We start from the raw sequence: 24,730 nt of genomic DNA, 5'->3' as shown, positions 1-24,730 counted from the left end.
ATTCCTCTTTTACCTCACAAACACTGAGTTAGTAAAGACGTTTAGAACATAATTTCTCTCTCCCCAATTAACCATTTAAATATATTAACATGCATGTCTTCCGTGTCATCTTATACATAATCGAATATTGCAGTAAAGTACTCCTTTGAACATTAATTTTACTCTCCTCAATCGACCAGTAAACTTAGCTATATCATATCTTTCTTGTGGTCTCTTAGTCTAACCAGATTCCAGCACGAGAATTCATCTAGTCTTGTGGAGTATCTAAGTAGCATCACATGGAGAAGGTGTGTCATTTCTTATGTAAGCTGGTGTATAGATGCGTCAAAGGCATCTTATTTGGGCTGTAAATACCATATTATTTTGAAAATTGAATCAGTGTTTACCTGTAGGAGGAAGTATCCTAATGTCCTGTTGTACAGACAAATCTTTGTACAGACAAACCTTTGTCCAAACAAACCTTTGTACAGATAAACCTTTGTACAGACAAACCTTTGTACAGACAAACCTTTGTCCAAACAAACCTTTGTACAGATAAACCTTTGTACAGACAAACCTTTGTACAGACAAACCTTTGTCCAAACAAACCTTTGTACAGATAAACCTTTGTACAGATAAACCTTTGTACAGACAAACCTTTGTCCAAACAAATCTTTGTCCAATGTTCAAACAAACCTTTGTACAGACAAACCTTTGTCCAAACAAACCTTTGTCCAAACAAACCTTTATTCAAACAAACCTTTGTACAGACAAACCTTTGTCCAAACAAACCTTTATTCAAACAAACCTTTATTCAAACAAACCTTTGTCCAAACAAACCTTTGTTCAAACAAACCTTTGTCCAAACAAACCTTTGTCCAAACAAACCTTTGTCCAAACAAACCTTTATTCAAACAAACCTTTGTACAGAAAAATCTTTGTCCAAACAAACCTTTATTCAAACAAACCTTTATTCAAACAAACCTTTGTCCAAACAAACCTTTGTTCAAACAAACCTTTGTACAGACAAACCTTTGTTCAAACAAACCTTTGTCCAAACAAACCTTTGTTCAAACAAACCTTTGTACAGACAAACCTTTGTTCAAACAAACCTTTGTCCAAACAAACCTTTGTTCAAACAAATCTTTGTCCAAACAAATCTTTGTACAGACAAATCTTTGTCGAAACAAACCTTTGTCCAGACAAACCTTTGTACAGAGAGACCGAAGACACTGAAGGATTGTGTCTAATGATCTAAAAATAATTTGTGCATTTAGCCACGAGAATGATATTTCAAATTAAAGCATGACGGAACAACGACCAAACCAATGGACAAACCAACAGATAAACAGGCCTTTTTTTTCTTAGTATGAGCGATCTTCTCGAGTCTTCTTTTAGTATCTGATGAAGAGGGAGATCTGATGTTGCCCGGGATTGAATGAGAATCAACGAATATCAACACTTTTAATACTTCTATTGTCATCGAAATCAGTAAAATCGCATACTTTTCAATCAAGTTGATTGATTGACTGCTCTAGTTTTGGACACACCATGATGCACTGAGAAGAAGCTTCACATGCCTCGCCACAGTAACTTAATTCACAATATATTGTAGTTTACATTGCACTGTAGAGAACCTATTGTTGATTTCATAAGATTATTTTGATATAATGGCTTGAATTAAAGTTTAAAATGTATAAGTCAAGTATCATGGTTTAATTGTGCTCTAAATAGAAACATTCATTTCGAACGTGTGTCTGTCTTATAAAAACCTACAGTTGATTTTATGCGCCAAGCCCTTCTGCTTGTGTGGTGATAAAACTTCTAAAATGCACTTGCGATTTTAGGTTGTGTAAGGGTGTTAAATTTGGTTAAAATCTGACTGTTCCTTCTTTAATCGGATATTTATCAGAGGCATTTCGATGCAGAATCTATGTAAAGACACTCCCAGACACACAAAGTACATTTGTGTGAAATTTAAAAGAAAATGGGCCCAGTCGTTTCAGAGTTCATAGGAAACGAACTCACACACAGACACAGTGTCTTTTATTTATAAGTAGAGACAAAATTCCAAGAAAATCAGGAAGAACATAAGATGCAGCTTTGAAACGTTTGATTCTTATTGATTTTACAATGGTGATACCATTGCCGAGTTCGAAGCAAAAAAAAAAAAAAAGCAAAAAAAAAAGCAAAAAAAAAAGCAAAAAAATAAAAATAGAAAAAAAGCAAAAAAAAAAAAAGCAAAAAAAAATAGAAAAAAAAGAAAGAAAAAAAAAGTGAAGAATGTAAAGTAATGGATCAATTCAATTCTACTGACCATGGTTCAAAGACTATTGCGTTCGTCTCTCGGGAATGACTCGCACGTCTTTTTTTTTGTTTGTTTTGTTTAATCAAAAACACGAACTGTGAAGTCATTACAAGAAAGGATGCATTAATTCCTTGCAGGTTAATTAGCTTTATCGCACAACTAAAACTGGAACTGGTAATTCCCTACAGAATTTCTCATTACGTTCACCAAAGCGAAGAAAACATTCACATCTTAAAACGTACGATTTAGATTTATAAAACACTAACAGGGCTACCCGGCACTGCCCGGGGCAAAAGTATCACATAACTTTTATCTCTCCTCTCTTTCCCTTTCTTTGTTTTTCTTCTCTTCACCCTATCTTCCTTCTTCGTCCAACCCATTCCTCTCTCTGAACACACATGCTCACACATAACAAGAAAACTTGAATGTCTACTAGACACTATCCTCTAGCGTCTAAGGTCTCTCTGTACAGCCTGACATGAGGATACTTTGCCTTGACCAAATATTCAAAATCACATATTCCTGACCCAAATAAGATTTCCCCGGTATGGTTAACCCATACTGTCTTTTATGAGGAATGGTGCATCTTCTTCAAGTGACGTTACCTCAAGTAATAGCAAAAAGCTGAATACTCAACCAGACTAGATGAATTCTTATCCTGGGATCCATTTTGTACATTCATCTTAGTTTATTTTTAATTGCTTTTTTTAATTAGTCCATCTTAGTTTTTGAATAGTTTTTTTTAAATTGTTATTTTAATTGTTATTTTTAATTATTTTTAATCAGTCCATCCTAGTTTTTTAATATTTTTTAATCAGTCCATATTAGTTTTTTAATAGTTTTTTTAATTAGTTTTTTAATTGTTATTTTAATATTTTATTGATTTTATTTAATCAGTCCATCTTAGCTTTTTTAATAGTTTTTTTTTTTTAAATTAGTGTTTTAATTGTTATTTTGGTACTTGTACAGTTTAATCAAGACATCAAAAAATGAAAACATTGAAAAAAGGTTATATTGTACGTATTCGTTTTGGACTGAAGATCTCTGAAAAAAAAATTTCATTTAATTTGATTGAGTATTTTTTTTTTTTTACAGAAGAAAAACACGTTTTTATGAGAGTGTGTGGAAGTCAGCCATTATGGAATTTATTGAACACGCCACGGGGAGATAACTCAATGTAAAGTGCCGACACTCCCTTCCCATCTTTAATACTAGCTTTTCTTCCTAAAAAGCAAACCTTTTGCTCGGTATCATAACAAATTGTTTTTTTGCTGTAAAAAAAAACAAAAAAACTACTTGATGAAATTAAGTGAAATTTTTTTCGGAGAGCTTCATTCCATAACGGATACGTGCAATATAAAATATAACCTTTTTTTTTTTTTTTCGATATTTTCATTTTTTAATGTCTTGATTAAACTGTACAAGTACCGTTACTTTTAATCAGTCCATATGCGTGTAACGCTGATACAGTGGTAACGTCACCAGCTTTGAATGCTACAGTTTTGCTTTCTGTTCAATTCTAGCTGATGGCAACCAAATAATTTTTTATTTTACTTTTGAAATCACAACTCTGTAATAATATATATGAAATCTGGACAAATTAAAATATCGTATTTAAGCGTATTTCATGCCCCTTCTCCCCACTAGTAATATATGTAAATGTTATAAGGCTCTGTAAGTGCTACAAAGCGTGTAAAGTATTACATTCTATATATAAAAACTTAATAAAAACTGAGCTGGTATTAAAATCCAAATAAGATATGCGTATATCTATTTCTACTTATATATAAAGTCATTTTATGTTTGTCGGTGTGTGCGATTAACCATGATTTTTAAGTTTTGCATTTTAAATTTTAATTCAAGCCATTATCTACTTACATATAAAAGGCATTTTGCGCGTGTGTGTACGGGTGAGTTCGTTCTCTATGATCTCCAAAATGGTTGGGCCGATTTTTTAAAAATTTCACATAAATGTACTTTATGTGCCTGGGAATGTTATTAGATAGTTTTTGCATCGAAATACTTCCAATAATCGATAATCAAAAACGTCTCATTAGAGAGGAAACAGTTGATCAAAGTTAACGCTTTTGAGCAGTTTAACATCACAAATGCATTTAAGAAGTTTTATAACTGCACAAGCAGAAGGGTCCGGCATATAAATTCAATAGTAGGTTCCTTTATAAGACAGGCGTGTGTTTGGAACGAATGTTTCTGTTTAGAGCACAACTGAACCATAATACTTGACTTTTGCATTTTAAACTTTACCTTAAGCTATTATATAAAATAACTTCATAAAACCAACAGTAGCAATATAGACTATAATGTGTTGTAGACTAATCCATTGTGGGGGACCATGGGAAGCTTCCTCCTAATGCACCGTGATGTGTCCCCAACTAGAGCAGACAATCAATCGATTTGATTGACAAATAGGCGATTTCATTGATTTCGATGACAATAAAAGTATTGGAAGTGTAGAATATTGATCGATCCTCTTTCAATCCTGGGCAACGCCAGGTCTCCCTGCCTTATATTTATATGTAAAGAATGCATTAAACTAATAAATGGATCATTAACAATTTTAGAATGTATATTTTAGGCAGCATGGTGGGTAACAAGGAAACATTATTTTGGTGTAAATCTTAAATAATACGTGCCTAACAAAAACTTGAAGAAACACAATTTTTTTTATAGAAATACATCATGCCATCTAATAATCCTATTTTAAACTTTAGCATGACAGACCATTGTGCTATTTTTTTATTTGACCAATGAAATTGATATCTAAAAGTGAAGCTTGACCAATCGGAGGACAGCCTCTCTCATAGATCTACATCATGCCATCTTATTGTCCTATCGCAAATCTAACCCATCGACAGGTGGACTGACAAACAAAGCTCCTCATACATATGCGTGGACGCAACTTAAAATACATATTCACACACTTACCTCAGAGCAAACGATTCCTTTTTTTTTTTTGAAACTTGCGTCCTCTTAATTGTTCAGCTATCAGCAATTTTACGTGCACTTTCATAGTAAAAGATTACAACAGCTGGAGAAGGTTATCGGATCGTAAATGTATATACTCCACAAACACACATATAAATATGCATACATACATAAATACATGCATATATATGCATGCATACATACATACATACATACATATATATATATATATATATATATATATATATATGATGATTGCAACATCTTGTCAGACGAGTGCCACTCCCTCAGACACTTAATGTCCATGAGCCCAAATGCCTGAGGGAGTATCTATACAAAGATGATGTTACAGAGTTTTAGCTTTGTATGACAGCTAAGTCTCTCTCTCAGTTCAAAATGTTGAGATCCAGCAACAAGCAAGAGCAAGATAGCCAGCAACAAGTTAAAACTGCAGACCAGCTTAATGCGAGTACTGGTCTCCCGCTTTATGGTTTTTTTAAATCAGAGATTTTCTTCTCCTAGAAAGGTTGCCTTCACCACGTATTATGGGAGAACTCTCCGCCCAAACACACACACATATATATATATATATATATATATACACATAAATATACACGGTGCTAGTTGGCCTTTGACCCCCCCCCCAAAAAAAAAGGGTTCATTCGCCCTTTGGAAGGTCTTGTTTTTAATCCTTCAGGGAGACTAGCCACCCTCCTCACCAAACAAGTCTGGTGGGGGAACCAGTTTAGTCGCCGGTGACCCGACCATGAGGCAGGTAGTACTGGGTTACATAGTACCAGTAGCATATGACATGACCTGACCATACTACAATATACTGTGGGTAGGCATGTGAAGCTTCCACTCGGTGCACCACAATGAGTCCCCAACTAGAGTAGGTAATCAATAGATTTGATATATATATATATATATATATATATATATATATATTATTTTTAAAATGTAATTTATATATTTAATTATATATATATATATATATATATTATTTTTAAAATGTAATTTATATATTTAATTATTTGGCTATCAAGTGCACTTGATGCGTATTTCATTTTATATATATATATATATATATATATATATATATATATATATATATATATATATATATGCTAGCAGAAAGATTCGACTTTGCCCAGAATTGAATGAGAATCAAAAAATGTTTCATACTTCAAATACTTTTATTGCATCGAAATCACCTATTTTTCAATCAAATCTATTCATTGCCTACTCTAGTTGGGGACTCATGGTGGTGCACCGAGTGGAAGCTTCACATGCCTATCCACAGTATATTGTAGTTTACTCTGCACTGTACTGTTGATTTTATTAGTGTTTTCGACGGTAATTCTTGGCCTGAAGACGTAGTCCCCCAACGCGGGTGATTACAGAAACATATATGCACATATGTAGCCATTAATGTTTGTATAAATAAATTTAATATACCTGCTCTGTTCACTCATTGAGCACTCTTTGGTAGACACATGTTGTTTCATTGGATGTACTTCTAGGAAACTAAACTCTACTGGCTAAATATATATATATATATATATATATATGTATATATATATATATACACACACACACACACACACACACACACACACACACACACACACACACACACACACACATTGCATCTTGACCGATGAATGTATTCCTTTATCTTAGTGAAATACCAGCGGGCCATTTTGCATGAATACTGACACGGAGAACAATTCGGAATGCCAAAATTATTTTTCTCTGACAGCTGCGACCTTTTCAACGATATGAAAAAGGCAGTTAGGTTTTAAAACACCTGCACCATCCAACCTGGATCGAAAATGTTGTTCAAAAACTTTTGCCTTTAATGATACGACGTAACAGCCGTAATGTTGGCATGGTCGATATTGCTGCACCACTTCCAGCGCGACAACTGTCAATCTCTGTGACAAAGAAAAAAATAAATTTTTTTTGAATCGTAGAAAGATCCGACCAATACCGATGACGTCATCTAACCCAAGCAAAAAAGCAGTGGAATTACAAGTAGGTTGAGAGAGGTTTACCAGTTTTGTGTGCACGAACTGTGAGACGATAAAGGTGCAGGAGAACTCAGAGAGAGAGAGAGAGAGAGAGAGAGAGAAAGTGTATATGAATGATGAAGCTATTGAAGCTGTCGAAACGTTTTGTTAATTTATTGATACCATTGGAGCACAGGGTGGAGTAGGTGTTTGTAAGAGTTGGGGGAGGGAAACAAAGTAAGTTCGGGGCATTTCTGTTATCACTAAACAGCAGAGCGTTACCACTGTTGACTGAGGGACAAATCTATCAGGCATGTTTATGCACTGTAATTATGTATGGAAGTGAAATCTGGCCAGTCAGGGTTGAGGACATGCGTTGCATGAAGAGAAATGATATGAGACTTATATGATCAATGTGAGTTTTTTTAAAGACAAACTTAGATCTGATGATCTTAGAAGAAAATTAAATCTGGAGAGTATAGGGAGATGTGTGAAGAACAGGAGACTTTGATGGTATGGTCACGTTGAAAGAATGGATAAGAGTTCTTGAGTTAGTAGATGTAGGACAGTTGAGGTAGCAGGTCCAGTTCACAGGGGGAGGTCAAGGAAAATATAGGGGAAAGTGGGATAAAAAAGACCTGATCAGAGATTGGAAGTCAATTTCATATAAAACCAACGATGATGATGATGATTATTTTTTATTATGATGATGATGATCATCATCACTGCAACAAGTCAAGTTACAGAGGATATCAACAATCACATCAACAATGACCATCTTGCTTTCTGCCATCTTCGATGCCGGGCTTTGATCCAAACTTGGTACAAAAATCTGCACACATCAAACTCTCATTTATTCTATTGTAAGGTAAGACACAAGGTCAGTTTTTAATGTGGAGAAAATCCAACTGCCTGCCAAACAAAACGTGCATCAGAACAGATACAACACTTTGTTCCTAGTCAAAAAGGCCAACTAAGGGTTAAATGTGGTGATATTCGCTTTTTATATATAATGAATAGGGCTATGACAACAGCATATTCTTTGTTTTGACTTCCGAGTATATATCCGACACAGACATAGTTAACCAACCGAGAACCACATCACTCTATATAAAAACATATAAGATACCAACGGATACACACTCGAGAGTCAAAACAATGAAAAGAATATGCTGTTGTCCTAGCCCTAGTCATGAACTATTCCTATGTTTTTATTCTGTCTTCTTTATTCCTTTTGACTGACCAGAAAGAGAGAGAAAAAGAGAGGGAGAGATAGATAGATAGATAGATAGATAGAGAGAGAGAGAGAGAGAGAGAGAGAGAGAGAGAGCTCACGTGTACAAGTATCCTATATCTCTAGAAAGTCATGCATGGGATATCGTTGCCATACCTGGACTGGTGCACCAATCACTAGTCCTTCCCTCTTATGCAAGGTCTGAAAAAATAGTCTAACCTAATAGATCCCACACTGTCTAACAAGCTCCAGCCCCTGTCCCATCGCCACAATGTTGCGTCCGTACTCATATTTTAGAAGTACTTCCACGGAATGAATTCCGACAAACTTGCTGCACTTGTGTCCCCTTGACGTAAATATCCTTGACGAATTTGACAAGCAGCAAAAATCCCACCTCATTCATTATAGAAATCCCCAGATGTCAGAATGCTTTCTGCTCTAATAGCTTCTTTCCTCAAACTATTTGTCTTTGGAATTCCCTCCCTGCTTCTGGTTTTCCTAATCGTAACACGAAGGAAATTAAATGTAATGTGAACAAAATCTCGCCACACAACTCCCCACTTTGAACGTCTCTATTAAGTGAGTAACGGTAAAAAAAAAATAAAGAAAGAGAGAAGCGTGAGTGATAGATGCAATATAGCATAAGAACCGAAAGGGGGGGGGTCGAACAAGATACAATGAGAGAGGAAGAGAGTGATAAACAGACACGTAGAAAAAGATGGGTAATTTGATGAGATAATCGCAATTTATGTTGAATCAGAACAATTAAAATGGATTTTGTAAAACATAACTCAATCCTGAAACCAAGCAATATTTTTGAATGGGAAATAACAGAGGCTAAGTGGTTAACAATACAGACTGATAACCTGGGCGTGGCAAGTTCAAATCTTCTTCTTTGCACAGAAACATTTTCAGTTTAGGGTGTTAGTAACATTCACGTGGCTCCTCCCATAAATATCTGATATCTTTCTAGAAATAATTCTAACTAGAAAGATATCAGGGAAACCAATGCCGACAATAAAATCATCTGATTCATATGAAATTAATGAATAAATAAATTTTTGAATGTATTTTGTGCGACGAAAAGCTATAATAAAAACCCTTCATGAAACAAACGTTGATTAACTCAACTTTGGTATAATATAAGAGCCAGGTACGTCCAGGGATGGAGTACTGTTGCCACATCTGGGCAGGAGCTGCTAGAAAGGACTTATCCTGCCTTGATAGAGTTCAAAATAGACTTCGTAGCTCCGTAGGAGATGTTCTTTTCTCTTCCCTGCAACCTCTTTCTCATAGAAGAGATGTTGCGAGTTTGTCTCTGCTTTATCGTTATTTTCATGGAAAGTTCTCGGCTGAGCTCCAATCTATGGTCCCCCTCGCCAAACTTTCACAAGAAACACTCGTCTAGTTGAAAACACTATCAATGATTTCCCCCACTCTTTATCTGTGCCTAAACCTAAACGTAGATTCCATGAACAAAGTTTCTTTCTTAGAACTGCACGCCTGTGGAATTGTCTTCCGTTTTCCTGCTTTCCAGCTGACTACAATATGGTTGTCTTCAAGTCTAATGTAAATAAGTTTTTGATGAGCCGTTCCATATAAGTTAACAAATTTACCGAATTTCCATTATTAACGATTACTATAGTGTCCAATTTCTACTGTACACTCTTTAACCCTTATCCTCGAGTGGTCTCTTAGCCTTGATAAGTGGTGGTGCCTATGTAAAAAAAAAAAAATGAAAATAAATAATACAGGTAAAGGATTCAACATGAACAATGTACGATTGTTTCCGAGGTGAAGGTCTTTCTTGATACTAAAATGTCTCTTCATGATACAATTATTTTTTGTCATTATACTTCACTTTATCTATATACAGAGTACAACAGAAATACCTCCCACATTTTAAACTTTCAACTATGCGTTGATAAAAAACTTATGTAAAGTGCTAATGATGTTTTCATTTAGCTAATAACTTGCCATTTTATTTTCAGTCACCCTCATCAAACAATATGGTTTAGACTGGTGCACATTGGGCTTTTACTGTAGAAATGTTTTTGAAAAATGGCGAATCTGTAACTGCAACACAGAGATCTTTCCAAGTTCATTACAAGTTACGACGGCATGATGCTGTTTCAGATGAAAAAAAATCGATACAGCTATGAGTTGCAAATTTCAGAGCTACAGGTTCGACACTTAAAATAAAGCCACCTGGAAAGCCTCAAAGCGCTTGAATGCCAGACAGAATTCGAGCTGTGAGACTTTCTGTTACTAAGTCTCATACACGTTCAGCTCACAAACAAGCTTCAGCGTTGGGATTGTCTGATCGAACAGTCAGAAGAATTCTACACAATGATGTGCAGTTCCATCTATACAAATTAATGATTGTTCAGAAAATGCACCAACGCGATTGGGAAGATCACACATTAAAATGTTAGAGATTTTTGCTGCACGCTATATATATATATATATATATATATATATATATATATATATATATATATATATATATATATATATATAAATTGTAATTTAATGTTCTTTGTCGATAATAAAAGGAACTTGTTTTTTTTCTTCTGTTGAACATTTTTTGTTGCTTATCAGATCCCGGCAAAGGCTGCAGTACTCCAACTGACAGTACAGGAGCTCTAACTCTTTGGTAGTGCTTAGAGTGGTTGCTCTGTCATCATTTGCATAATATCGGAATGGCCAAAGTGTCATTGTCACATATGAAAAGGGGCCCTGTACCCATTACCAGTGTGTATATATATATATATATATATATATAAGATTGTTGAATTTTATTTAATTTATTTATTTATTTTTCCGTCCCCATTTTAGGACGTTTTATTATTTTTTTTGGGCCTTCGGGCCAAGATCAAAGTGTAGTATCTGTTTTGCAGATGCTTCACTTAAGATAATTTGTACCAGTCAATGGAGGGGAAACTCTCTATACTGGAACAATTATTATTTTTGGTAACCAGAGTGCCCCCTTTTTGCCTACTTTTAGGGGAGCTGGTTTTTACCCCACATTAAAAACGGCCTTGTGCCTAATTTGCTTTGGTGGGGAAGCAAATAAATACATTAATAAATAATATATATATATATAAGAACAAGTAGTTAATTAAACATGTTAAAAACACTTTGAAAAAGAGTTAAAAACATATCTAATTTAAAAAAGGAAGCACAAAATAAGTGGATAGTCCTTATATATATATATATATATATATATATATATATATATATATATATATATATATATAGTAATTTATAAAATATATATGGCGATTAAGCTACACTGAATATTCTGCATTTCATCCACTATAGGATTCGTCAGGCTTATGCGCATAAGCCTGAAGAATCCTAGAGTGGATGAAACGCAGAATATTCAGTGTAGGTTAATCGCCATATATATTTTATAAATTACTAACTAGCTCTACCTACGTATTGAGCACTTTTGAAGTAAATACTTAAACTTTACGCATAAATCTATGCTTTCGTATATTAAATTTATGTGAGTAAATGAAGTAGTTATATATATATATATATATATATATATATGTAATTCTCTAATTCCAGGTTAGGTATATCTTCTTTTTATAAATAAAACAGTAGATGTATGTATGCATGTCTGTGTGAAAAACCAAACTACTGGTCACCTAACACTGAAATTAACAGGAAATAGTAATCATACACTCAGGATGGTTTATAAAGAGTAAAATCTTTGTTTGGATGGATGAATAAAAAAAAAAATAAAAAATATGTACGTGTGTACAGAAAAAAAAAAAAAAAATATGTACGTGTGTACAGAAATATGTCGGCAAGTTGAAATGCAAAATGTCCATTTCAACTTGCCAACATATTTCTATTTTTTACACAAATTCATTCATAGCGTAAAGTGTTGTTGCCAAGGTCGCTGGAAAGATGGTGGGATCCTTCTACCGCTCCAGAAGATATCTCCCTACTGATGCAATTCTCTATCTGTATAAAAGCCAAGCATGTCCAAGGATGGAGTACTGCTGCCACATCTGGGCAGGAGCTGCTAAAAACAGCCTATCCTGCCTTGACAGAGTACAAAATAGACTTTGTGGCTTAGTGGGGGATGCCTTTTTCTCTTCCCTGCAACCTCTTTCCCACAGAAGAGATGTTGCAAGCCTGTCTTTGTTTTATCGTTATTTCCATGGCAGGTGCTCGTCTGACCTCCAATCCCTCGTCTCCCCTCGCCAATCTTTCACGAGAAACACCCGTCTGGCTGAAACTACTGTCAATAATTTTCCCAACTCTTTATCTGTGCCTAAATCCAAACGTAGATTCCATGAGCAAAGCTTCTTTCTTAGAACTGCACGCCAGTGGAACTCTCTGCCGCTTGCCTGTTTCCCACCTGACTACAACTTGGACGTCTTCAAGTCCAGCATAAACAAACTTCTGACAAACCGCCCCCTTAAGTAAGACACTCTATCAAAACCCCCAATACTAATGATTACTACAATACTATCTCATTGATTACTGTACACGCAATAACCCTTATCCCTGAGTGGCCTTCGGGCCCTGATAAGTGGTGACCCCCATGTAAAAAAAAAAAAAAAAAATCTTTCTTATCTATCTGTCGATAACTCAAATGGTAGTTAAAGAGGCAGGAGTAATAAATATCTTGGTTTCAACTCTAATTGATGGCATCCAAGTCATTATTAAAAAAAAAACTTTTGAAATCAGTAATACAAGGTGTCCAAAAAGTCACTGAAGTGTTTTGAACTTAAATAGATTATTTTCGAGTGACTTTTTTGGACACCATATTTATACTTTTAAATAGAGAATTGGCTCTGTAATAATAAATGAATGCATAAATTAAAATATATTTAAGCGTATTTTACGTCTGGGCAAGGCTGAGCACTCCATGCTAGTTCAAAGATAAAACATTAATGAGTTTAACGAGGTTTATATAAGAGTGCTCAATAATACATAGAGCAAGATATACTTATTTATTTATAGAAATATTGTTCTATTACTACATTGGTCATGATAATGTTTCGGTCATTAGTTATAAATAACTGAAGACCTCATCAGGCGATAATTGTGTGTGTGTGTGTGTGTGTGTGTGTGTGTGTGTGTGTGTATTAGACGTTTTGTTGGAATATATTTGGGCAAACGTTAGTTTTAATATAAAGCAAACCATTTTTGATAAGAGAAGAATCCAGGTTGTCCTTGATGGTCGTATGTCTAAACAATCTGATTATTATTCCTGATATTCATAAATGACTTCCCTGATAAAATAATCTCTGAGATGAGTATATTTGCTGATGACACCACGCTCTATAACAGGCATGAGGGGGAAAATGAATGAACACATATCCAAGGCAATAGTGGAAACCCTAGAGGAAGACCTCCAATCTGTACCAGAATGGAGTCAAAAATGGATGGTAACATCCAATGCTGCCACAACTAAGCTTGTTTCCTTCAATAATTACAAGAAACCTTCTCAACCTCCAATAGTTATGGCTAAAGATATATTACCTGAAAGTACTTTGTTCAAAATCTTTGTCTTAACGTTCACAGGGAACATGAATTGGAACAAATACATCAAGAACATTGCCAAGACTGCTACGAAACAGGTAGGCTCTCTCTACCGTGCTAGAAAGTTACTTACGCCTGAAAGTATCCTGTACCTCTACAAGGCCACAATTCGCCCATGTATGGAGTACTGTTGTCACATTTGGGCTGGGGCATCTGCTACTAGTCTCTCGCTTCTGCACAAGGTTCAAAAGAGAGTCGCCAACCTGATAGGTCCTGAACTGTCATCTAAGCTTCAGCCTCTGTCCCATCAACGAAATGTTGCATTCCTCTGCCTGTTTTACAAGTATTTTAATGGCGGATGCTCTGATGAACTACAACCCCTTGTACCCCCTCAATGTAAATATCCCCATCAAACCCAACAAGCAGCAAAGTCCCACCCCTACACAGTAGAGATACCAAGATGTAAGAAAGCCTTCTACTCTAACAGTTTCCTCCTCAGAACTGCTAGACTTTGGAACGCCCTTCCGGGTTTCTACTTCCCTAACTGTGCTGACATGCAGAAGTTCAATTGTAATGTAAACAGACATCTTGATGCTCAACTCCCTACATAGCATCCCTGCAACTTCTGTCCCTGATAGTAGCCTCCTACATCAAAGTGGCACTGTGCCTTGTTTGGGGTGAAAATGTAATAAAAATAAAAAAATTCGTATTGCAATTTATGTCAATAAATGTATTTTAGTTTTGGTATAGGTGTAATTAGTCCATTTTCTTACCATGAATTCATAATAATAAGTGTTTGTCGAGATTTCTAAACATACTTTTTCAATAATATTACTACCATTAAAACATTTATATTATTTGTCCTGGGACAGGTACTCCTATACTTACTCATAATATGCCATTTTTTATATTTTATAATGTTTTATATTGAGATATCAAGTATGTTAATTTTAGATTGTAATCAATCTATTTCATTCTGGGCTCGCTATCCCAACTATCTTCTTATATCTATCTATATTTTTATAAAGTAATAGGGTTCGTGTGTTTCTGTCTGTGTGTACAGCTCTCCATCATCAACGAAATATAAAGGAGGTAAGAGGGGAGATCTCTCCTGGTAGAGAAACATTAGAACCCATTTTAGGATGTTTCTGTTATAGGAGACATAAGAATCTTGGCCTAATTTCTTTATATACTATTCTACAAACCACCCCCATATCGAATGACTTATGCTCATTTGCATATCACATTATATTAAATCTCTTTAACTAATTACCTCGACCTTATTACATATTGGAAATATTCTAATCATTTCAACTGTACTATTTACAAAATCTATTTGACATTTAATCTATCTATCTATATATCACATTATATTAAATCTCTTTAACTAATTACCTCGACCTATATATATCTATAAAAACAGAGATGTGTGTGCCACAGACGATTTCTGATTGGTTAATCCAATAATCACATCTCCTAAAAAACAATCGTTTCTACGCTCTTACCTTTACCATAAAATATTATGGCTTTATTTATTGTCCATCTTGGAAGGGTTTAATTTTTTTAATAACTTGTTATTTACAAATTAAAAAAATACGAAACTATTATACGAAACTAAACTACACGAAACGCGCACACACGCACACACACACGTTCACTACCGTCACGTTGTTATGGCAACCAAACCCGCTGACTACATAAACAGTAAACACACACAGTAAATGTGATTTTCTTCATTTTCTCATTTCACTCGTGGTCTTCAATTCATTTCGGGTTTGTATTACTGTACACATAGATTCGAATAAGTTGCCAAAAAACAAATATATAACAAATAAATGTTATCAAAGGCAAGATAAATTACTTTTCTACCAAACTGGATATATTTTTCGTGTTTTTATTCAATTTAACATGTTTATTCAGCTCGAAAAGCATACAGTGTTTACCGATGTATTGAAAAATTCAAGATGGCGGCCGATTCTCTCTTTAACACGGTAAGTTTGGAAAAAGGTGTAATAAATAAAAAACCGGTTAAAATACTGTTAAAAACTCGCTCAATATATGTTACCGTGACATAGGTTGACATATATTCGGCGGGTTTTTAATAGTATTTTGTATAGTTTTTTATTTATAACACCTTTTCCCAAACTTACGGTGTTAAAGAATGTGTGAGACGCCATCTTGAATTTTCCAACACATCCGTAAACACTATATTCTTTTCGAGCTGAATAAACATGTTAAATTGAATAAAAACACGAAAAATATATCCAGTTTTTATCGGTTTTTTACCTTCTCTGCAGAAGTACAAAAAAAAAACAAAAAAACGGAAGGTACTTTTACAGAATGTTAAACTATTCTTTCGAAGAAATTTAGCAAGAATACCTGTAAACCAGGAAATCGGTAAAATGTCATCATGGATGAATACTTGTCTATTATAATTTCTACCCTTGACAAAAACTTAGCCATAACAAAAGAGATTTATTGTTCAGATTGTTTTTGAGATTGATTTCTAAAAAGATATTTTATAAATAAAATCGACTTTAAAATTAAAGACTTAAATTACAATAATTGAATTTAAACATTCTTATTTCAATATTTGGCACATAACACCTGCAAAAATGATCACAATGTCAGGATTTCATTTTATTTCAGAATCGATGGCAAATTGTGTAGATTGATATCTCATTATATTAAATACTAATATTTAACATTAGTTTATCATTTAAGCCGATAAAAAGCCCCCCTTTTTTTTTTCGAGTCATAAAAGGATTTGGAGTTTCCTAATCAACCTTTCGGGTGCAGTTGCACGCTCTCAAAATAACTAAAGTGTTGGATTTAAAAAAATTGGTTCATTAAAACTAAACAGGTTTAGTTTTAATAAAAAATTTTTTTTTAAAAAAATCGCTTTGGTAATTAGATATGTCGTATGGTTATCCCTAATCGCTGAATAAAACCGCTAACGAGTTGAATGATTACGACATAAAATTAAACTCGGGTTCCTGAAACAGAAACTTCGTTTGTTTTTGTTTTTTTCTTATCAATATATTTACATTGTTATTTTGTTTTCATTTTCAATCATTCGAACAGTTTTCTTTTTCAAGTAATCCAAGTTACAAAATTCCCACTGTTTACTATGCTAAAATCACAATGACTAATGTATACCTATTAACCCTTATCCTTGAGTGGCCTCTGGGCCTTGATAAGTGGTGAACCCCATGTAAAAAAAAAAAATCACTCGAACAGTTTTCTTTTTATAATGTACAGTTTTAAAAGTTTAAAAACTATATAGTTTTTACTTCAGGAAAATTAATGGGTCAGTTTTTACGATGTGCCCTGTTAAAATACTGTTAAAAACTCGATCAATATATGTTACCGTGACATAGGTTGACATATATTCGGCGGGTTTTTAATAGTATTTTGTATAGTTTTTTATTTATAACACCTTTTCCCAAACTTACGGTGTTAAAGAGGGTGTGAGACGCCATCTTGAATTTTCCAACACATCGGTAAACACTGTATGTTTTTCGAGCTGAATAAATATATTACATTGAATAAAAACACAAAAAATATATCCAGTTAGGTAGAAAAGTAACTTATCTTGCCTTTGATAACATTTATTTATATATTTGTTTTTGACTATTTTTTCGAATCTATGTGTACAGTAATACAAACCCACGATATGAATACTCACGTTGTTATATATATATATATATATATATATATATATATATATATATATATATATATATATATATATATATATATATAAATGAGATTATAGCAGTTAAAAAACATTTTTAAAACACACACACACCTTTTTCAAAGTGATCAGAAATCGTATAAAAGTAAAAAGGGTAAATTTTTACTTACTTTCCAACTTAATCACCTTTAACGTGACTTTTACAGTTTTTTTTAAATGGAATTCATTTACCGATACAAAAGAAATGATAAGTAAATAAATCCATAAATAAATATTCTAAATGGTTTATTTTAATACTTGCCAGGATGCGGAGGAAAATGAATGAAGGGGGAGGGGAATAAAATAAAAACATTTTGGAAACAGAGTAAGTTTGAAAGAATTGCTTTGCCCAGAAAGAAATTAATGAAAAAATAAAATTAAATTTCTTTTCTTTCTTGATTTTTTTTTAGTTTTTTATGAAAAAGGAAGTCAAAATTAAGACTATAAAAAACAATTTTTATTAAGAGCGAACCTCAGTCGTCAGGTCTGTAAAAAAAGACGTGGAATAATAAATGTTTTCTAATACAAATTGTTTTTACTTATGTGTTCATTTGTCTCTTTGAAGTTCGTTTGTTTAATATATCGGTTTGCAATATAATTTTGTCATTCTGTCAGACTCAAATTTTAAATCTATATATCTATAAAAGTGTGTGTGTGTGTGTGTGTGTGTGTGTGTCTGTGTACATTTCCCTACGAAATAACTCTGTCAATTTTTAGTCTACAGACTCGAAATTTGATATACAGGGTACTGAGATTTGGAAAAATCTATGTGATCGGTTTTTAGCCAGAAATTTGGCGATTAAGGGGTCAAAGTTCAACGATTTGAGCTTTGAGAACTCTACCAAACTTCTCCGGCAATTTTGGGTCTACACACTTGAAATTTTAGATATAGCTTCCGTGGACATGGATCTAACTTAATAACTTAATTTGAGCCCAAAACAATAAATTTTCAGGGGTCATAATAGGGGTCAAAGTTTAAAAAATTACCCCCTTTTTTTTGCTCAGCATACACCTCCAAACACCCGGGCAACGCCGGGCACCCATGCTAGTACTATTAATAAAATTCTAAATGTTTATTTATTTATATATGTGTGTATACATATATATATATATATATATATATATATATATATATATATATATATATATATATATACCAATATAACTTTCGAACGGATGCACCGAATTGAAAAATTCTTTTTTCCTTGAAGGGTGTGAGTCTCTAGATTGTCCTTATCTATCTATGGTTCGTAACGAACAACGCCGAGTCACACAAAAAGGCCGAAATAAGGATTTTTGGGCCGTTTCGTTTTTATCAAAAAAAGTTACCTGCCCCTGTCAACGGAATTTAGCATTGTCTGTATACAGTCGCGGTAACATCTTTCAGCATACGGACAGGACTTGTGGCATAATGGACAATGCATCTGACTACGGATCAGAAGATTCCAGGTTCGAATCCTCGCAAGTTCGTAATAATTTTAACCATCATTTTATCCAACGTTTACTCATTATCCTTACTCTTAGTTATTTTTGTTTTTTCAGTGATTTTGTTTTGTGCATATGGGAATTTCCCATTGCCAAGTTCACAAGGTAAGCGTTGATGGTAAGACAATGTTGAGTGTACTTGATGTTGAGTGTACTTGATGTTGAGTGTACTTGATGTTGAGTTTGACTTGACGTTGTGTGTGTCCACGCGGCACAGCCGCTAGTATAAAATAAAACCAGTTTCTCCCCTATTCATTTGGCCATAATAGTTTTGTTAACAAAAGATACATACTTGAACTTGTTCAGTCAGTTAATTTTGGTAAATATTGGTCTGTTTTCTTAGAAACATAACTTGCATTTCTAATCAATTTAATCAAATTTCATATTTAATCCAATCAATAATTTTTGTTTCAATTACTAATATCTTAAACAAAAAGCGAAGGAGCTAACAGTCTCATAGCATAAAGTACTCTTTCTGCCACCATTGACACCGTGAAAAAGTCTGGACTAAATCTAATTAGAGTAACATTTCCAAATTTCACTGCTGATATCATCATTTCTGCTCCCTTTTAGACAAGCGATTCCCCTTAATTGAATGCTATTTAACGTATTTACACAATTATGTTTCCATAGATTCTTGTGCACGAATAACACTATTGCGTTAGGTAAATTCACAAGACCCCTACCTGCTAAGATACGATTATGAGTTTGTTTTTCGTACAAGGACGCAAAATCTTTTTTTATATTTATTCTTATTTTTAAAATGTGGTTGGCTTTTTGCTTTGATAAAGAGGAAGTAAAAAAAAAAAATAAAGTTCATATAAAGTTCTAATATGTCATATTTTGAGATAATTAGAATTTATTACCAATACCATAGACTGGTACTTCAGTTGGTTTAAAATATTGCAATAATCAAATTTGGTTCTTCAAAAAAAATAGGAAACAAAAAAAATAATAAAATGCCAGAAAACAGTGATACGTATTGACAGGCATTTAAAATACCACCATTTGTTTAAAAATTGGAAAAAATAAATTAACAAAAATATTAAAGGACCAATCATAACCGTTTTTTTTAATTCTTACCTAAACTCCGATATTGATAGACATTTAAAATACCATTTAAAAGTTGAAAAGATAAAAAATTAAAAAGAACCAATCACAGGCGTTTTCTTTTTTTAATTCTTACCTGAACTCCGATATCAACCAATCAAATCACTTAGTATTCCAAAAACCTGAAAAAAAAAAAAAAAAAAAATGAAAGAGAATATAATTTAGAAATGGCGGAAGAAATTTGTTAAAATAAAAAAAAAGGAGGAGTGTGAGATACGTTTCTTTTCTTTTATTATTAATAAGTCTCCATTTATAAAGCCACTCCAGGATAAGGGTTTATGAGATGGATAGATCGTCACTTGAAACATTATACTAAATTAGATCTGTTGCTCCAGACCTTAGATTGATTTTTATTACAAAAGTCTACAAAAGTTAACAGAAGTGCCTGACCCCCCCCCCCCAAAAAAAAGAACAGAAAAAACAGAAAATGAGAAAGTGAAATCAACAAAGTTCAATAAAATTGCAATGAGGCTGCCTGTAAAGAATAAATACTTGCATTGTATGTATTATCAGAGAGAGAGAGAGAGAGAGAGAGAGAGAGAGAGAGAGAGAGAGAGAGAGAGAGAGAGAGAGAGAGATTAGTATTGGAACGATTAATCAGAATCAGGAGTTGGAAAAATCGGAACATTATGGGGTATCGGAATTGGTATCGTAATCGGAAAAATTTCTGTCTATTTTCCGATTCCGGAAACAATTTAATTATCTTTTTTTTATTTTGATTTTGTTTAAAGCAAAATCTTCAACTGCTGGTATTAACAATAAAATAATGAATATTTATTGATTTTTAAATTACCAGTAAAAGCAAAACCTTTTGATCATCCGTCCCACAAGTTTGTTTTTATGTTTGAGAAAATATATCCACAATCAACATGTGTAATCGGGAAAAATAACAATTCTATAGGTAAATGTGTTTAATATTTAGAGATTTATAAAGAATCAGAATCAGAATTGGTAATTGTATTGGAAGCGGAAATTGAATTCGGAATCGATAATTATATCAGAATCAAGGAAAATATTGTTGTAATATCACTATATATATATATATATATATATTTCTGTAGAAATATATCAATCCTTATTTAAGAAGCTCAATGTAATTACAGAGCAACATAGAGAATAAATGACAAAAAGTTATATTCCAAAATTCATGATGTTAACCATCTTATAATTTATTCCTTTAATTCAGTTGACTTATACAATTCTTGACAGTATCTGTTTCGTAGTGAAAAATCAATCACTTAATTATTATATCAATCAGTAAATCTATTATGCCCTTAACTCATCAGAAGAAATAGCAACAATCAATCCGTCACACGATTAAAATCCGAAAATTGGAAGAGAAGCTGCAAATACCTTTTTACTTTTCTATTACGCCATATTGAATTGATATAATAATTAAGTGATTGATTTTGCACTACAAAACAGATACTGTCAAGAATTGTATAAGTCAACTAAATTAAAGGAATAAATTATAAGATGGCCAACATCATGAATTTTGGAATATAACTTTTTGTCATTTATTCTATATATATATATATTGGAAAAATTGAAAATTTATTGAAATTTTAAAAACAGAACATTGTAAACATGTAAGGAAGGTATACAACATTTTAATCATTCAACAAGGAAAATAAATAAAAAAAGAAAGTCCTTATTCCATGGAGTTTTGAAGAATGCACTTCTTCTAATCAGAAGGAAGAGGTTTGCAAAATATACAATGAATTTTGCAAGTTAATGCATTAAAGAAAACTCAGACAGATATATATGGCAAGTAAGCTACACAGAATTTTCTGCATTTCATAAATACTCGTCAAGCTAATGAGTCTTTACAAAATGCAGGAAATTCCGTGTAGTTTAATTGCCATATACATTTTCAAAACTTACTACCTAACTCTACTTACATATTGTTGTGGTCCGAAAAGGTCACTAAAAAAGACTTGGACACGGATATGGTTTAGAAAAAAGGTATTTATATTTACAACAAGACAAAATACATATGGATTACTATGTATAAGAGACAGAAAATTTAAAACTGTGAGTTGAGCTTTACAATCCAAATTTATTGTTCGACTAAATACTTAAAAAAAAACAGTTTACAAAGTCCTTATTTCGCGGAGTTTCAAAGAATGCTATTCTTGTTATTCTTCTCATCAGAGGACATAAAGAAATCAGCAAATTATATTTGTAGCAATGCTAAAATTTTTAAGCTTCACTTAATGCCTTAACACGCAAATTCTAGCATTGCTACAAATATAATTTGCTGATTTCTTTATGTCCTCTGATGAGAAGAATAACAAGAATAGCATTCTTTGAAACTCCGTGGGATAAGGACTTTGTAAATTGGTTTTGGCGTAGTCAGTCGAACAATAAATTTTGATTGTAAAGCTCAACTTACAGTTTTAATTTTCTTTCTATTATAATAAACTCTACTCTCTATTGAGCATTGAGCATTTTTTAATTCGGTTGGGATTAAATTTTCTATATATAAATGCTGTTATTTATATTAGTTTGAAGTTTACCATTGCGTATATCAGGTAAACACTACATTTCAATTGCACGAGCAATCTTTTGTATTTCGGCTGTCATCTTGTATATTAGGGTGCCCAGTAGTTGTTGTTTGGCTATATTCTTCTTAAGTGCTTTCAATCGTCGTCAGGAGTAATTGTTGCTGTCATTTCTTTATTGAGGCTTTGTATATTTATAGTTAGTGCTATTTTTTTATATCGGTTTTAAAAGTGGGTGCAGGATATTAGTTCTATATATTGGTTACAAGGTGGGTTCAGGATGGGTAAGGGCGAATTATTTATTTTTAATTTTGATTTTCTTATTTTATATTTTACTAGCGGGGGTACCCGGCGTTGCCCGAGTGTTTGTTTCCGCGACGGGGGGAGAGTTTTAAAAAATGTTATGGTAGGTAAGTAGGAAGGATCAAACCCGGAGTCATGAGTAAAAGTAGGAAAATAAAGTGTGAAAAAAAAACAAAAAAACATCTGCAACGTTAACAGTTCGGCCACCAAGAAAAGTCCATTCCAGTTGTTTAGGAAAAAAACAAACAAAAAAAATCGACTACGGTAGGTCGGCGCGAACGTGAAAATATAATGTGAATAGTCCAGCACGCTAACCACTACGCCACAGAGCACTGCAGCTTAGTTCAGTGATTTTAAATAACTTTACATGAAAGAACTATGAAGCTAAACCGGTGTTCTCTTCTCAACTGTTCCTTGTGAACGATCCCCAAACGGTGTTAAGTGGTGGCAGTGGGAGGAGGAATTTATTTGAGAGAAAATATTTTACCACTTCCATTGATCTTAACCGATTTTGGCCGTGACTTCTCAGCAGAAAAAGTATAGAAATCTAAGATTATCGAGGAATTTGAGAAATAATTAGCCTATAACACACCTCAGATATTGTTCTGCCGTTTGTGCATATTATATTTGCATGAAATATCTTGATTTTTAATCCTATTAAGGTCAAAATCTGACGGGAATAAATGAGTTCATTTTATTTATATAGAAGATTATTTAGTTTATTTATTGTTAGTTGTTAAATACGGTTAGTATATTTGTCTCGATATTAAATGAGATCCGATTAATAAGGGGCTGTAATTTTTTAATTAGTATGGCTCCTAGTCATTTTAGTCTTCGTCCGAAATTGTTAAGGTATCGAATTTTAGTATTGTTGGTTAAGATATTTCTAATGTCGGACGATTGTAGGTTTTTATCATTGAATGTTAGGTATTGTCTGCTAAATGGTAGGCTAATCGTCGGGAGAGTGTTGTCGTGGTTTGGCCTATGTAAATGTTGTATGAGTTGTTAGAGTGGGTTTGGAGACATTCTTTGAAGGAGCAAATAAATTGAGAAGAATGTGGCTGAACAACAACTTTTGGGCGCCATAATATACAACATGCCAGCTGAAATAATAAAGACCGCTCGACAAATTGAAAAGTTATTAAACAAAATCGTAAGAAAGAACAATTCAGTAGTGTTCAATCAGATGTGCTATATGTATATATATATATATATATATATATATATATATATATATATATATATATATATATATATATATATATATATATACTTCCGAATCGATTTATTCAACAATCAGCTGTTATGGAAACCTGTGATTATAAGATTTACAAAATATTGCTGGTCGTAATATTTTATGTATTATCCCATCAAAATAGGAATTGCTCAATATATAGGATAGAGCAAATAAAGCAAATTATAGTGATTCAATGAAATTTAAAAAAACAAACTTTATTTAAATCAAGGATTTTTTATTATTCCAAGTAAGACAAAGAATACTTTAGAAATTTTATCTCCTTATCTTATAGGGTGTCGATGCCTATCATCTCTTCAGAGAAGAAAATATTAGCAAATATTTTCTTCTCTGAAGAGATGATAGGCATC

At 33.1% G+C, this 24,730-nt stretch overlaps 1 protein-coding gene and 1 non-coding gene across 2 annotated transcripts in view; one reads left to right on the top strand and one right to left on the bottom strand.

Moving 5' to 3' along the window:
* LOC145297063 (uncharacterized) overlaps positions 1-24,730 on the bottom strand; it is a 390,018-nt gene that overhangs the window by 112,919 nt on the left and 252,369 nt on the right. The window contains exon 5 of the mRNA XM_080143291.1: positions 20,395-20,440. Within this exon, the coding sequence (XP_079999417.1) occupies positions 20,408-20,440 (33 nt within the window). The 3' untranslated portion in view covers positions 20,395-20,407. The remainder of the gene's footprint in view (positions 1-20,394; positions 20,441-24,730) is intronic.
* On the top strand, positions 19,121-19,193 carry Trnar-acg (transfer RNA arginine (anticodon ACG)). The gene has a single exon. It is a non-coding gene; the product is annotated as a tRNA-Arg (tRNA).

The sequence above is a fragment of the Euprymna scolopes genome, chromosome 17, assembly GCF_053919585.1.
Source record: "Euprymna scolopes isolate OS-2025 chromosome 17, ASM5391958v1, whole genome shotgun sequence".
Classification (NCBI taxonomy): Eukaryota; Metazoa; Mollusca; class Cephalopoda; order Sepiida; family Sepiolidae; genus Euprymna; species Euprymna scolopes.
Note: the sequence above shows the minus strand (reverse complement) of the source record. Positions and strands in the feature narration are given on the sequence as shown.